General features: G+C 52.2%; 1 protein-coding gene across 2 annotated transcripts in view; it reads right to left on the bottom strand.

Annotated features, from left to right (window-relative positions):
* Nucleotides 1-15,004, bottom strand: part of SHB (SH2 domain containing adaptor protein B) — a 137,983-nt gene that overhangs the window by 77,814 nt on the left and 45,165 nt on the right. For both annotated transcript variants that reach the window (XM_032634910.1, XM_032634911.1), the window contains exon 2: nucleotides 11,027-11,147. In XM_032634910.1, coding sequence (XP_032490801.1) covers nucleotides 11,027-11,147 — 121 coding nt within the window. The remainder of the gene's footprint in view (nucleotides 1-11,026; nucleotides 11,148-15,004) is intronic.

The raw sequence follows: 15,004 nt of genomic DNA, 5'->3' as shown, positions 1-15,004 counted from the left end.
CAACGGGAGAGGCCACAACAGTGAGAGGCCCGCGTACCGCAAAAAAAAAAACCAACCAAAAAATCCCCCAAAACACAGACTAAGCCAGGTGAAAGAGTTGAAAGGCAGGACTAGCCAGGAGGAGGAAGAAGAGGAGGACTGGACCTCAGGCACCTGTTACCCCTTAGACAGAAAGGCTTCATCAAAAAAACGCGAACCCGCTGTTACTCAGCATCCTTCTCTCGCGCGGCCAGGCACTGACCCTGCAGGGAGAGGGGGCCTGGAATTCGGCACAGTTCCAGTTAGCCTCCAGGACTCAGCTTTCTCATCTGCAAAATGGAAATAATGACACTGCTTCCTCCCAGAGCCTTAGGGAGATTCCCGGCATAATCTACAAAAGGGTCCTTTAAATACAGCCCTCTGTCATTGCTACAAACTTCCAGAAAGCCAAGCTGAGTGCTAGTTAGAGGTGGGTACTAATTAATTAGTCAAATAATAGGGTGTGGGGCAAATCACTAAATCTCCCTCTTCAGGCTTCTGGTGGGGCAGAAACTATGGCGGGCAGTCTGCTTGGGCAGCCCCTGCAAACCAGCTCCTCTCCCCTGGGGCCCTCCTCTGAACACGTGAATGCAATGGTGCCACATCCGAACCCACTCAATCCCCCCACAAGAACCTTCCTCCCCTTCTTGGATAGGACAGTCCCCATCGGGTAACGGACACTCTCAACCTCCCCCTCACCAGGGTCCCAGCTCCTCCCTCCCCCTCACCAACTGCTCCCCAAGGCTGGCAAGCTCTTCTGCCCTACCCACCTGCTCCCACCTGCAGCACCCCTCAGCCACGGCCCTGGCTCCGGCCTCGGCCCCCCGGCCCGGATGACTGTCGTAGCCACAGAACCACAGAACCAGTCTCGCTGCCTCTTGCTCCTCTCTGCTCTAGTCCATCCTACGCACCCAGGGGGCACAACGTCCTCAACAACTTCCTAACCTGCTCAGGATGGGTGGCGTCCCCCGCAGCCTCCATGCTCTGCCCACACACGAGGCGCGCTGGTGGGTGGGCAGAGGATGCCAGAAACTTTGCTGCCAATTGACCCGAGTCTACTTTTGGACAGGCATTTCCATCAGTTTCTGTGCCTTCAGATCTTTTAATGTCTCTCTGGAATTCTAAAGGGCAAGAGACAGGGATGCGGAGGTGAGCTCCTCTATTTCACATTCCCGTTCCTTCATTTCCACCTTTGGGAGGATGCCCGTTTCTCTCACAGCTGTCAGGAGAGAGAGAGGAGTTAGGGGCTGCGTTCCCGGGGTCTGGGCCCTCACCCCTGTGAGGCTGGTGCCAGCACACAGGATGGTGCTTGCTGCTCTGGGAAAATCCATGACAACCCCCAGAGTCTGTGCTCCTGCAGTGAAGCCAAGAAGAGAGAGGAACATGGAAGGCAGCCACTGGGCCAAAGCTGTGCCCCTCAAACCCCGAAGACAGCACTGAGGCCATCCTACCCTCCTGAAGGTGGTCAGGGCTCTGGGGACAAGCCTCCAATCTGCCCTTGACTTTGAGAAAGCCCTTGAGCTGAAGTGACCAGAGGCTGCAGAGTGTCTGGGATACAGACCTCTCAGTACCAGAGTTCCCAGAAATGAGTTTACGGGAATCACAGTTACGTAACACTCCCCTTTGATCCTGTACCCACGGCGAAAGCTTCACAAGAACAAGGACTCTGCTTTGTTCACTGCTCAACCCCTAGAGCACAGAACGGTGCCAACACACAGTGGACTCTTGCAAACACCCATCCAATGGACATATGCATCACACTTTGCTCCCTGACTAAGGCCCTGTGACTTCAGACAACTGTGTCTTGGCAAATGGAAAAAGTTGCTTATAGCAAGTAGTTGTTTACTGTTTGCTTCCTTTTCATTCATTTATTCTCCACATAGACTTGTATTCCTGGGCTCATTCATTCAACTGATAAATATGTACTGGGCCCAGAGAAGACATGAGGATGGGTTAAGACCCAGTCCTCTCCTTCAAGAAGCTCTCGGCCAGGGAGGGAACAGAGAGAGGAGGCACAACCAGAGACCTCAGGTAGCCCACCAGCATGCAGACAGAACTGATCTCCAAGACGGAGCAAGGCACCAAAGGTCTCCTGCCCGACTCCCACCCAACTCCCACCCAGAGAACAACCCAGCTCCTTCTCTACCTTTCCGCCCATTTAGCAACTGGTTAAACTCAGACTTTCCAGATCTGGCATTTTTCAGAGGAGGATGGGATGTCTCTGGGCTCCCGAGGGGGCCCCAGCAAATCTGTCTACCAGCCCCGGGTCCCTGGAATTAATTAATAGCCTCATGAATTTAACAACTGTTTACAGAGCCCCTACTTTGTGCCACATCCTACTTTAGCTACTGAGGCTACAGCAGGAACAAAGCAGACATTTCTGCCCCTGTGAAATCCACACCTTAGTGGCAGACAGACTATAAACAGATAAAGTGTGAGTAAAATATATAGTATGCTAAATAGTGAGCAGAGTTAAGGAACAAAACCAAGCAGAGAAGGGGGGTGAGAAGCGTTGGGGATGGGTTGAAATGGAAGTTAAGTGGCCAGGGAAGGCCTTGATGGGAAGGCCACTTTGGGTCAAGACGTCAAGTGTGGCTCTGCTCAATACCCCCTCTCTGCACAGCCCACACTGGTCTTCAGGACCCCTGGCACCCCTTCCTCTGTTCTCTTTCTGGTATCACTCTGCTTGGGCTGTTTTCTACTACAGACATCCGTGTTTGTCTGGGTCCTTGTCAACCTTCCCTATGCGCCAGGGGGCACCTGGAGGGCAGGGACCGAGGTCTGGCACACAGCAGGAATGCTGTCAATGACTGTCAGCTTTCCGTGGCCTGTCCCAGTCCTGTCGCAACTTTCCTGAAAAGCTGAACAAGCTCAGTGTCAAGGGTCAAAAGGGCAAGGGGCATGTGGGGTGAGAGAATAGGAAGCAACTGCCAGTGTGGGCTCACTGGTCACCATGGGAACCTGGGCTTCCTGCTGTCTTCCTCGGCAGCTCCCCTCCCCACTGCGCCTCCCTGGGCTTGGAGCTCAGCAGGTAAAGCACCGCTGGGCGTGTGTGTGAGCTGTGCTTTCTCAAGAACAGGAAAGTCATCGGGTGACTAATACAAAATCTATTTACACTTGATTATCTCCTTCCTGTCCAGTAGGTAAATCATTCTGGTAAATGATAGACCAGCCAGGGACCTATGCACAGTCCATGACCGAGCCTTCTATCTGTCAGGCAGGAGTGGGCAAGGGCAGGTTTCCAAACATTTCAAAACCAGACCAGGAGCCCTATGTTAGAAGTCAGGAGACCCGCTCTGTGGCTTGCTGCTGTGTGACTCTGGCCAGCTTGTACCCCTCTCTGGGCCAAGTGGAAAGAGGATGCAAGACAGAAAGATTGCTCTTCAGGGACAGCTCCAGCCTGACATCCCCCAGCCGGAGGAGAGCTGTGACCCCCAGGAGAGGCTGAAGCCTGAGGCGACTTGGAGAGCAGGCAGGCCAGGGAGGAGCACGGGGCCTGCAGAGGGGGAGGGGAATGAAGGGTGCGGAGACTGTTCAGGTAGCAGGGCGGCAGAGCCGGCCAGGTGAGGAAGAGAGGCGAGTGCATGGACATTCTGGGAGCAGAGTCCACGGGCACTGTGGAGCTGGAAGGGCCTGGGTTCAGGGCCCAGACAGAAAGGCCCTCTACTTTCCCGCCACCAAAAGGACAGGAAAACAGTGCTGCCTCAAACTATTCTATACAGAATGGATAAACAACAAGGTCCTACTGTATAGCACAGGGAACTATATTCAATATCTTGTGATAAACCATAATGGAAAGGGATATTCTAAAAAGAATGTATATATATGTATAACTGAATCACTTTACTGTACAGCGGAAATTAACATGTTGTAAATCAACGATACTTCAATTAAAAAAAAACAACAACAATGCTGCCTTGAGCCAGGAGGGCAGAGATGACAGTGAACATGCGAGGAAGGCAGAAATCTCAGGTAGGGTGGCTGGAGGTGACCTCTCTAATGGCCAGTCAGGACTACAAGAGGGCCCCTTCTCTGAGAAGCATTTGCGGGTCTTTGGGGCTTTTATTCTGGGATTCAAGAATAGCAGCTCCAGGAAAGGCCTCTGGATGCTGGCTGTTCAGAGGGTGCAGACCTGCAGCTCCCAGCCCTGTCTGCCCTGAGAGCAGAGGCCAGCATGCGCGCTCCTGGGATGGTGCCAGAGCCAGCTCTTCCTCACAGCCTGGCAAGACCTGGGCTGGTGCCAAGTGGAAGTGGGTGTGGGTGGGGTGGGGGAAGGTGCAGTCCTGACCAGGACAGCTGGAGAAGCCCAATGTGACCACAGAAGCGGGGAACCTAAGTGCTTATAAAGATCCTCACGGAGCCCAGGAAAGAAGACAGAATCTGATTTTTCAGATGAGGGAGCTGAGGCCCAGAGAGGGGAAGCAACCTGCCTCAGGTCACACAGCAGACCAGGGCAGAGCCAGGGCTAGAATCCACATTTCCTGTCTCCTTCCTCCTGAAACAGGCCACCACTGGAATACAGAGACTTGAACGTGGTACACAACCACCATTCTCTTGGAAGGAAAGTATGTTGCTGCTAGAATAGGCCATGCCAGAGGAAGAGAAGATACAAAAGGACGCCTCCACCCCCTGCCTTAAAAATAGGTGACTGGCTTTACCTGGAGCGTGCCTATAAGCACATGGAGCTTAAAAGGGCAGAAGGCAAGTCTTAAGCAAGGAAAACAGCCACGCCAGGGCAGTGGGGCTGTGTGTGAAATGGCTTTCTTTTAATTTCCTCTTATTGTGCTATAAAGTTGACTTAATAATAAAAACATGCTAAGGACTTTTTAATGCGTAATTGCTTACATATTAAAAATTGTATGAAAATGCTTTCAATTAATACTTATGTGATTCATCCTGTGAGATGACACTTTGAACAATTTTATATAGGACAGGGAGGGGGTGGGGGTGGGGGTGAGAGTCACACCTAAAAATGAGGCCTAAGTAACCGTAAAATTCCCAGTTATTTCTGCAGACCCTCTGGGAGTCCAGGACGGATGTGATAGTGTTTCAGCTGAAGGCAAGGGCTCCAGATGGCACTGCTTTTCCTGGTTTTACTGCTTACTTAACCTTTCTGAGACTCAGTATTCTCATCTATAAAATGGGGATGATAGTAGTACCTATACCTCACAGGCTCCTTGGGAGGATTAAATGAGCCAATCGTGGAAAGTGTTTGGAGCAGTGCCTGCCAGAGAGGAAAGCCCTCTGAAAAAACAAACTACCACAGTCCTTGTCACCACCACCACCTTGGGTACCTCTGAGAATTCCTGGGGCTGAAGGCCTGGGGAAGAAGGATCCCAGGTGAGAAATATTCTGCACCTTTAGGCTAACTAGGGTCTCATGATACAATCCGACTTTACAAGCTCTTGCCCCCATGTGCTTTTCCTATCAGGATCCTATCAAAAGCCTCATCTCCTTCCACTCCTCTCCAGTAAAGAACTCCCACACCTCCATGCCTTTGCTCAAGCTCTTCCCTCTGCCTGGTTGCCAGGCCCAGCTCTCATCCCCACCACTCCCACCTCCCACCCCACTTGGATGGTCTCTCCTCTGAACTCCTGGAGATTCACCTGCTTACCTCTGTGCACCAACCAGCCACCCAGGTCCATGCCTGTCTCCCTGCTTCATGGATATTACTGCTAAAGGCAGGGGCACCATTTGCCCAGGTTACACGGTCCAGATTCCAACATAACGGGGCTTAGCAAGGGCTCCAGGGTACCAAGGGTACCACAGAGGGGCTGGGGAACCACCTGCTCCAGTGTCCTGCAACCCACCTCCAAGTGGGCAGGGGCCCCTAGAGGGACTGGCCAGAGAATTCAACAGCACAGAAAACCACGTGAAGAACCAAACAGGCCCTCTGCCCTCCAATATCAATAATCTCAAGCACATGTACAAAGTTTGTTCCTCCACCCAAGACTCACATCAGTGTTGTGTGCCCTATTTTACAAAGCAGCCCCCAACAAGCTAAGCATCCTGACACACACAGTCACCCAAGTCAGCCTGACTCAGAGCCCAGCACCCTGGACTTCTCTGGCAGTCCAGTGGTTAAGACTCCGAGCTTCCAACGCAAGGGGTACAGGTTTGATCCCTGGTCGGGGAACTGAGATCCTACACGCCGTGTGGCCCGGCCAAAAAAGAAAAAAAAAAAAAGAGCCCAGCACCCTTCCCACCACATCAGCAGGTCTCTGTGCAACAGGGGCCCTCAAGCCCCAGGATCAAGTCTCCGGGAAGAAGGAAAGAATGGGCTGCTAAGCAGGGATTTGGAGAGAGGTGGCCTACCTATCGGCTCAGTGGGAGGTTTGGCCTGGGGACACCAAATACATAGACAAGGGAGCAGAAAGGAAACCAAGAAGTGGTGTGATCCTTCCTCTTCAATTCACACATGGAAAAAGCCAAAACCATAATCTGACCTCAAGAGATGGGCCAAGAAAGACGAAAAGCGGAACCAGGACTGCACAGTTGGCATGAGTCAGGCTGGCACTGAGAAAGGAAGCTGCCAGCCCTAACCAGATCCTCTCCTATTCAGAGTTGGTCTCAGGTGCTCCCTTCGTGGGGCTGATCCTGGGTGTCTAATGATGGGGGCGGACACAGTGAATCATGGCATCTCGGAGCTCAGGATTGACACAGACCTCAGGGGTAGCTTGAACCAACCACACATCTGAGACTTAACTACCTTCATATCATCTCCCAGGGCTGGTTGTCTTGCCTCTGCCTGGATGCGTCTAGGGATGGTCAACTTACTGCCTCACAAGACAACTTCACATTTAATCAGTGTGTTAAAAAAAAAAAAATCTCAAAAGGATCATGACTTTTCTGAGTCTCAGTTTTCCTACCTATAAAAAGGAAAGCTTGGACTGGGTCACTAGCTTTCCAACTGGGTTCCATAGAGCCCTAGGGTGTTAAGGAAATATCTCCAGAGCTGCTGCTGAGGTGAGAGCGGTGATGGGGCCAGAAAATGAGGCCCAGGCATACATGGGTTCTGAGGTTCCATGGAGAGCTGAGCCTCCCTTTTGGATCCAGAACCTAATTCCTGTGGTTGACACAAAGGGGAGTCTGTGGGAGAGGGTAAGTTAAGGCAGACAGAGAGAAAGGGGTAAGAGGAGCCCCTAGAAAAACAGGCAGGCTTCTCCATGCCCTCCATCCTAGCTACAGCCAATGGGCTGGGCCGAGTTCTCTGTTCACAAAATCACACCTCCCACCGGCTCCCCACCACCTGCTGCATGGTGCCAAGGACACAGAGGACAAAACCTTACCACTTAATCACAGGCCACGTCGGCCATGCTGGGGAGTCTGAAGATCAAGCTCCAGGGAGTGCACCAGGGCTGGATGGGCCCTGGAGAGAAGTCCTGTGTAGCAGTTAAACAGGGCCTTAGACAGCCCCCCAACTGACTACCCGGCTGTGTGGCCTTGGACTAATTACTTAGTGTCTCTGTGCCTCAGTCTATTGGTAAAATGGGCACCTCCACTTCAAAGAGTGACGCTGAAGATCCAATGAGAACTCACACCAAGTGCTGTAAACAAGTACGAGAGAACTTAGCAGCGGCCTCCACTGCTGTTGCTGTTATTATTGACCCATCATTCCTTAAACAGGGAAAAACAGAGGCACAGAACGTGCTGCGCAGGGTCAAACAGCCAGTTCACAGCCAAAAGCAGCTAGAAGTACTGTTGACTGCCCACTCCAAGGCTACTGCTTCTCAGGGGGAAACTGAGGCCCAGGGGTCACTTAGGTGACAACTGGCCGTCCCAGATCTGCTTGACTCCAGTCTGGTCTCCTTTCAAAACCAGTACAGAGATGCACGTCATCTCAGGCAGAGAAGCCATGCTCTTCCTGGCAGCATTATTCTTTTTCTTTGTTTTTTTTTTTGGCCACAAGGCTTGTGGGATCTTAGTTCCCCAACTAGATTGAACCTGGCCCTCGGCAGTGAAAGCATGGAGTCCTAACCACTGGAATTCCCCTGGCAGCATTAGTCTTACGTACCAAAGATGCCTGCCTCGTTACTAGAAGCTACGTGTACTCATACACATAAATGTTACAGCATCAAAAAAGATGGTCCCCCTAAAAGGCTGAATATAACTTGTTCTGTGCCACACCCCCTGCTCCACTGCCATCCCCAGCACCAACCTCTGTTACCTCCCCCTCCCCTGGAAGCTTCGTGGCAGCTCAGTGAGCTACTTCCTGGAACATTTATATGGTGCTGGCTAACCCAGCCCCCATCCTTGCCATCAGTCACTGCGGTGATGGTGATGTTACACACAAAGAATTCCAAGTCAAAGAGAGCTGCTGCAAGGTCATTACACCCAGAAAACGTCCTGTTTAATCACGTATTTCCTTAAAAACAAAAACACGGGTAAATTTGGGCATAATCTCCAAGGTAGGAAGAAAGCACAGAGCAGCAAAGAGAAGGATGCTTCTTTGGAGAGAGAATGCCTGAGATCCTACCAGATTTCCAGTAAACTCACACTGCCCTGCCTTGGACCTGGCCCCCATGGGTGTGCCTCATTAAAAATTCCACCCAGTTAATCAGCTCCTTACCGATGGGGTCCATGGCAGCACCCAGGAGAGGCCCAGCTCCACTCCAAAGACGCTGAGCAGTGGCGGACCCTCCCCAAAGTCGGGGCTCCCAGCAGATGTTCCCACCCATCCCCTTCAGCCCCCTGCCCCCATGTTCCAAAGATGCAGGTCTGGGCCTCTCCCTTCTGCTGGTGTGACCCCAGGGAAGTGACTTGTCCTCAGTCTCCCTCACCTGTGAAATGAGACAACACCTCCTTTGCAGGGACACAGTGAGGTTTAAAGAGTGTATATGTCACGGGGCCCAGTATGGAGCCTGGGACCTGGCAGAGGCTTCCAGCCTCGACAGCTCCTGCCATTTCCTCATGCCCGGATACCTGGGCACCAAACTCAACATTACACCTCCTCCAGCACTCAACCCCAGAGTCTGCCCTGCTGAACACAGGCCACGCTGGCGAGTCCGCCTCCAACTTACTATGTGTCCTCGGGCAAGTCCCTCTCCCTCCTAGCCTCAGTTTCCCCATCTGTAAAATAAGGCTGTTGGGTTTGGATGACCTCAAAGAGCCTTTGCTGCCCTGATGTCTGAATGTGCCAGTGTCCCAAAGTTACTCCTGGACCCACCACGCCTTTAACCCAGGCCAAGGCCCGCTGAGTGCAAGACTAGTGGAAGCTACAGGGAGGCGCAGGGCCACGGCGGCCACCACTGGCCCTGAGGGCTGAGCTGGGCTCGGGGCTGTTTCTCTGGGCCTGATGGGGGTGCTGGCACGTGGGTGGAGGTGATGGGGCGTGATGGCAGGAGTGGGTGTTCCTACAGGCCTGAGGTGAAGACTCCACCAGCAGATCTGCTTTCCTGAGTTGCTGGAAGAGAACAGGCTGCTCCTCACCTTGGGACCCTGGCCCCAAACACATACTCACCTCTTGGGTTCTTGCCGCCCATGGAGGCCGCTTTGCCAGGAGAGACTAGAAAGATGGGAACGGCCACAAGAGGTGGCCCTCCAGCAGGCTGGCCGAAGTCCCTCTGGTCAATTGCTTCCTGCCTCAGCCCTTCACAAAGTGGCCAGGTGTTCTGGAGGCCACACTGGTGGCCAGAGAATTGCCTTCCATGAGCAGGAAGAGCATGACGCAGAGTCCTGGAAGCAGGGCCTGGACTCACACCCAGATTCTTCAGCAATTATCCTACAGGGTCTCTGCAGCCCGAGAGCTAACGTTCAACGCGGGCCCAGAATGTGCTAAGTGCTCAGTAACTGTTTCTTCCCTTCCTTCTCCTTCTTCTTCTTTTGTAAAAAATATATTTATTTTATTTTTATTTTATTTTTTGGCCGCTCCACATGCTGGATCTTAGTTCCCCGAACGGGGATCGAACCCACGCCCCCTGCAGTGGAAGCGTAGAGTCTTAACCACTGGACCGCCAGGGAAGTCCCTCCCTTCTTCCTTCTAATTCAGAAGGAATCAAGAGAAAGTGCTCAAAGACATGAACACAAATAAACAATAACAGAGTCACAGAAGGAGGCACGTGAATCCCAAATCCTGAGACACACAGGGCACCAACTCACTAGGCCTCAAAATTCGGGGGGCTACCTGCCCGCGCTCTGCAGCATGTAATGACTCTGCTCATATCACTGTCCTGTGCAGGGTCCGAGGGGGCCAACCCACACAGCTGCTCCTCTGTGCCTGGACCATCCTCCTGAGCCAGGAGGACGTTCATGGGGGGCTTCTCCTCTGCCCATGATCTCCCTACCACCCGCCCATGCCTGGGGTCTGTTGAGATGGCTGATATCTGATAACTGCTCATTCTTTAGAGATGCTCCAAGTATCATCCTGGCAAAAAGAGACCCCCAGGATACCACATACCTGGCCACATTCTCCTGGGCCCTACACCATTGCTCTGCCAGGTTTTATCATCAAGGGCCAATAGGAAAACAGCCAAAGGAGGAAAGTCTCTGTGTTTCCTATAAACCTGCCACGTAGACCATGGCTCTTTAAGCTGCTTCCAGCCCTAAAACAAAGATTTTCTTGTATGGGGCCAGGGATAATTCTGTCCCTAACGATCTAGTCTGCCCCCTTCTACTAAGTAATAAAAGCAAGGCGACCCAGCTGTTTCTTTTATTGCCCTGGCTGCTAGGAAGTTCCAAGCTAAGTTTTCCATCTCAAGTGCTGTATCTTTCTTTAATCCGAAATTTCTAAGAGAACTTTCCCCCCCACTTCCCCATGTACTTCTTAGTCCCTATCTTGGTTAACTGTACTTGGTACCCTGGTATCTGGACTGCCACTGTGCCCTGCCAGTTTCTTCCTGAGGTCGGTGAAACACGAACAGATAAACTGTGGTAAAGATTCAACACGGCACTGCCCCCCAACCACCACCTTGAAAGTACACACCTTCACCTCTGGAGGCTGGCGGGTGACCACAGGGCCCGTCTGCCTCCCTGCTGAGTTACAAGTCTCTGTGCCAAGGGCTCTGCTTACCTGTCATGATCCTCTGCGCCTCATAGGGCTCCATGTAGCCAGCACTCTCCCCCTTTCCCGCTTTGCTTTTCAGATCATTCTTGGCATCAAAGGGATCTGAGTAGTCATCAGCGATGGTCACCTGCAAGGAAGATGGCAAGCGTGTGAGTCCACCTGTGGCTGTCTACTTCACTTCTCTTCACAGCCAGGCTTTGCTCCAACAAATATAAACTGAGCCTGTGCCAGATGAGCAAGGAGTAGGAGGCAGAGGCAGGAATCTGAGCTGGTGCCCACCCTCGGGGAACTCTGATTCTTGCAGGGGTGACAAGGGGCCCATGCTGCAGTGCTCCATCGTAAGGGAGGGGCCTGAGCCTGCATACGTAGGGTGGCTGCTCCGGGCACAGTGAAGTGAGGACAGAAGGGCATCTCGGTACAGAAGCACAGAGGCAAGAACTTGGAAGGTGTCTTCGGGGAATGTGACTTGCTCGATTTAATGGAATGGAAACGGAGGAAAGTTGGAAATGAGCTCGCAGAGAGCCTAGAAATGCTGACATGCTTCTGGTGCTGGCTGAGGCATAGAAGAGCTTGCCTAGAGATGATTACGTCCAGTGTTCCATTTTCCCCAAATCTGGAACACAACCATCCCTTGGGTAACCAGGCAACAATTTGGTGAGATCAATGCTCTGCAAAGATGACTGAGGCCCCAGACAGGCCCAGTGAAAACACCAAAGCAGCTCAGGGATGAATGGATAGATTGCCAAGGCCAGCGAGGGCCTTGGAAGCAACACATCAGAAGACCCTTCCATAACAGATGGGGAAACTGAGGCCCAGAGCGGGCACCTTGGCTGGACCCTCTGCCTCCCAGAGCCCTTCCTGGACTCCTCACTTGTCTGTATTCCAGAAAACAGCAAAGTTCTACAACAAACAGAGCAGTCACCTGGGGCTAGGCAGTGGGGACAGCAGGAGAGTCCCCTAAGAGTGTGAGAATCTGAGTTTTGAACACTTCAAAGTTCCACATTTTCCCTGGAGAAGGGTAAAAATTCTCAGTTGGAGGCTAAGAGTAAACACAGCAACTTTTCCTCCCATTTCTTTTTTTTTTTTTTTTTTTTTTTTTTGCGGTACGCGGGCCTCTCACTGTTGTGGCCTCTCCCGTTGCGGAGCACAGGCTCCGGATGCGCAGGCTCAGCGGCCATGGCTCATGGGCCCAGCCGCTCCGCGGCATGTGGGATCTTCCCGGACCTGGGCACGAACCCGTGTCCCCTGTATCGGCAGGTGGACTCTCAACCACTGAGCCACCGGGGAAGCCCTCCTCCCATTTCTGACTACCTAACCTTCAGGAGAGGCACTCTCACCAGAGGGGAAAGGACAGGAACCCGCCAAACCCGTTCCCTTTCAATGCACCCTTTGCTCCACCACAAACTCACTGTGACTTCTGCCCCTTTGGTCACACATCTGGCAAAGGGCAAGTCCTCAGCCTCCCAGCCAGGGCCACCCAGCTGCCTCTCTCGGGAGGGGGCAGGTTAGCTTTTCTCTCAACCCTTGGGGTTTCATGAATTGTTATTTAAATTGTGGGGTTAATTAGAAACCACAGGAGCCTCCACTCGCTCCCAGCTCCTGGAATGTAAAGCATTTGAGCGGCCTGTAAACCCAGGGGAAGGGAAAATCCCCCTTTGTCTGCCGGATCATGGCAGTTTGTGGCAGCAACCCTGGCAGCATGAGCCAGTGACCTCCAGTTGCCGGGAATGTGATGCCCGCAGCCCTGTCACTGGCGTGTGGCCTGGAGGGCCGACGGGAGGCATAGCACATAGCAGTCACTGCTCCCCTAAGAAGAGCAGGCTTATCAGTGGAAGACCCAAGGCCGGAGCGCCCGCAGTCTGAGCATGTGCAGCCCCGCTGCCACCGCTCCACTGTGGCCATGGGTCAGGCTCCAGTGCCAGCAGGGGAGCTTCCAGATGCTGACACTGTAATCGTGGCCTTTCTGGAGACTCACTGAGCTCAAATGACACCAGGCAGGGAAAGATGGGGGAGAGGGAGCGCTAGGGCCCGCCATGTCTTTCATAGGACATTTCTACTCTACCACTTGCAGAACACATTAGGGAGAAAATTAGACAAGTGAACCACTGTCATACAGAACAGCTCAGATGCCAATCAGTGCATGTAGGGTTTTGGGTCTCAGAGTTCAAGGGGCCTGAAATCTAAAGGAGAAAATGATGAACCTGCTGTGGATGACATCTAATCTCTTTTCTCTCATCCTGGCCTTCCTTACTGTCTCTTTTCAGAATGAACACCCTCCGTCTATTCTGCAATGAAGAAGGGAGCAAATATTTCCCCAAGAAAATAAAATCACTTGAGGGGATTAGCTGGGGAGGGTGCTGGGCTGCAGTCTCTCCGTAATCTAGAAATCAACATTCCAGCTCCTCCCGGAAGTGCTCTATGATTTGCAAACAGAGGCTAGCAGGATGTAAACCAAATCTTTGTTCGCCCTGGGATGGGAGCTCTGGGAGGCCTTCGGTTCAGCAGGCGCTATCTGTATTTTCTAATTAAAATGAGATCTGAGCGTGGGCTGTCACGGGGGCCCTCTGGCTGCCTGCCCTGCTTACTTCCGTTTCAATAAGAATTTACAAATCCTAAAACCAGGAAAAGCTCTTGGTCTCTGCTGACATATGGTTCCAGTTATACCTGCTGACAGTTGAAAATCCTTCCGTTTAAAAAAAAAAAAGTTTAGAATTCTGTTAGTTTAAGAAGCAAATCGGAAGATTCCTAAAATGTATATTTAATCAATTTCCTTTCAAACTTCAAAGTGAGGTTGGTAGAGGGGAGGGAATTTGAGGTTTGAGCAACGTGAAACTCAGCAAACAATCACTGAGCTGTCTGACCTTTCACAAAATCATGTCCCGGTTTTTGGAGTAAAAATTTAACCAGGTGTTAGGAGAGTTGAGTGGGGAGTTTAACCAGAGTGCCGTGCGACGTGCCACAGGCCTCAGGTGCAAGCACTGGGTAGTGTGACCCAGGGACACTGTAAGTCAGGATGGCCAGGCAGGGGGCTTGAGTGAAGGCTGTTGATTTTCTGAGTTAAAAGAAAGGAAGCAAGTTTGCCCAGGAGTGGGCTTGGATTCCTGGGGGGGGTTGCTTTTGCTTTGCTTTAAAATGCCCCAGTTAGCGGACAAGTCTCTTAAATCTAATTAAACAATTCAAGCAAAAGGGAGCTAGCCGGGACTCCTCCACAGGTCAGGCCACTTGGGCACATGAGAAGCCTTCCTTGATTTTGATCTTGGATTGGCAAAGACTCAACATGGCACTGAACCCTTCAGATGGCTTGCTTGCCTTACACAGGGCAGGCGCAGAGCTGAGGGGGAACCCAGGCCATTGGTCCCACCATTCCACCATGGAGCAGAGCAACAGAAAGATGGGCTGTCAGCGTGTGGCTACCTAACTCATAGAACACACCTTCTTTTGCTTTCTTGGCCTCCTGGGATAGGCATACCGGCCCATCTCTGAAAAAAGAAGCAGGGTTATAGCTAAACCCCAGGCAGGCCTTTTCTTGCTGTCAAACAAAATTGGAGACCCCAGGTTAGCCAGTGCCCCTGAAGGACTTCTATAGGCTCATAAAGCAGTGAAACTGGGAGCTGGGGGTGTGTCCTCGAGAGACCTGTTCCAACCTCCCATTTTTGTACATGGCCCACTGCAGTCCGGAGGATTCTAGAATTCCAGCACACCCAACGCCTCTCTGACAAGGCTCTGGGAGCTGGCTGCAGACTGGAGCTCCACAAGCCTCCTTTCTGCTTTGCATACACTGCTGGGTGGAACTGGTCCCTCCCTTCCAGCAGTCTGAGGCCTGGGTGTTTTTTCTTGGGGATTTAGTTTCATGATAGGAGGTAGTCTTCCAATTTATCCCCAAAGGGAAGTGGAAAGTGGGTGTCTCCACTTGGCCACATGCCCATATGCTTTAGTGAGACAGTGGCACCTGCGTTGAGAACTGGTTCCTCTCCATAGGCTCTG

Source organism: Phocoena sinus, chromosome 6 (genome assembly GCF_008692025.1).
Source record: "Phocoena sinus isolate mPhoSin1 chromosome 6, mPhoSin1.pri, whole genome shotgun sequence".
In the NCBI taxonomy this organism is placed as follows: Eukaryota; Metazoa; Chordata; class Mammalia; order Artiodactyla; family Phocoenidae; genus Phocoena; species Phocoena sinus.
Note: the sequence above shows the minus strand (reverse complement) of the source record. Positions and strands in the feature narration are given on the sequence as shown.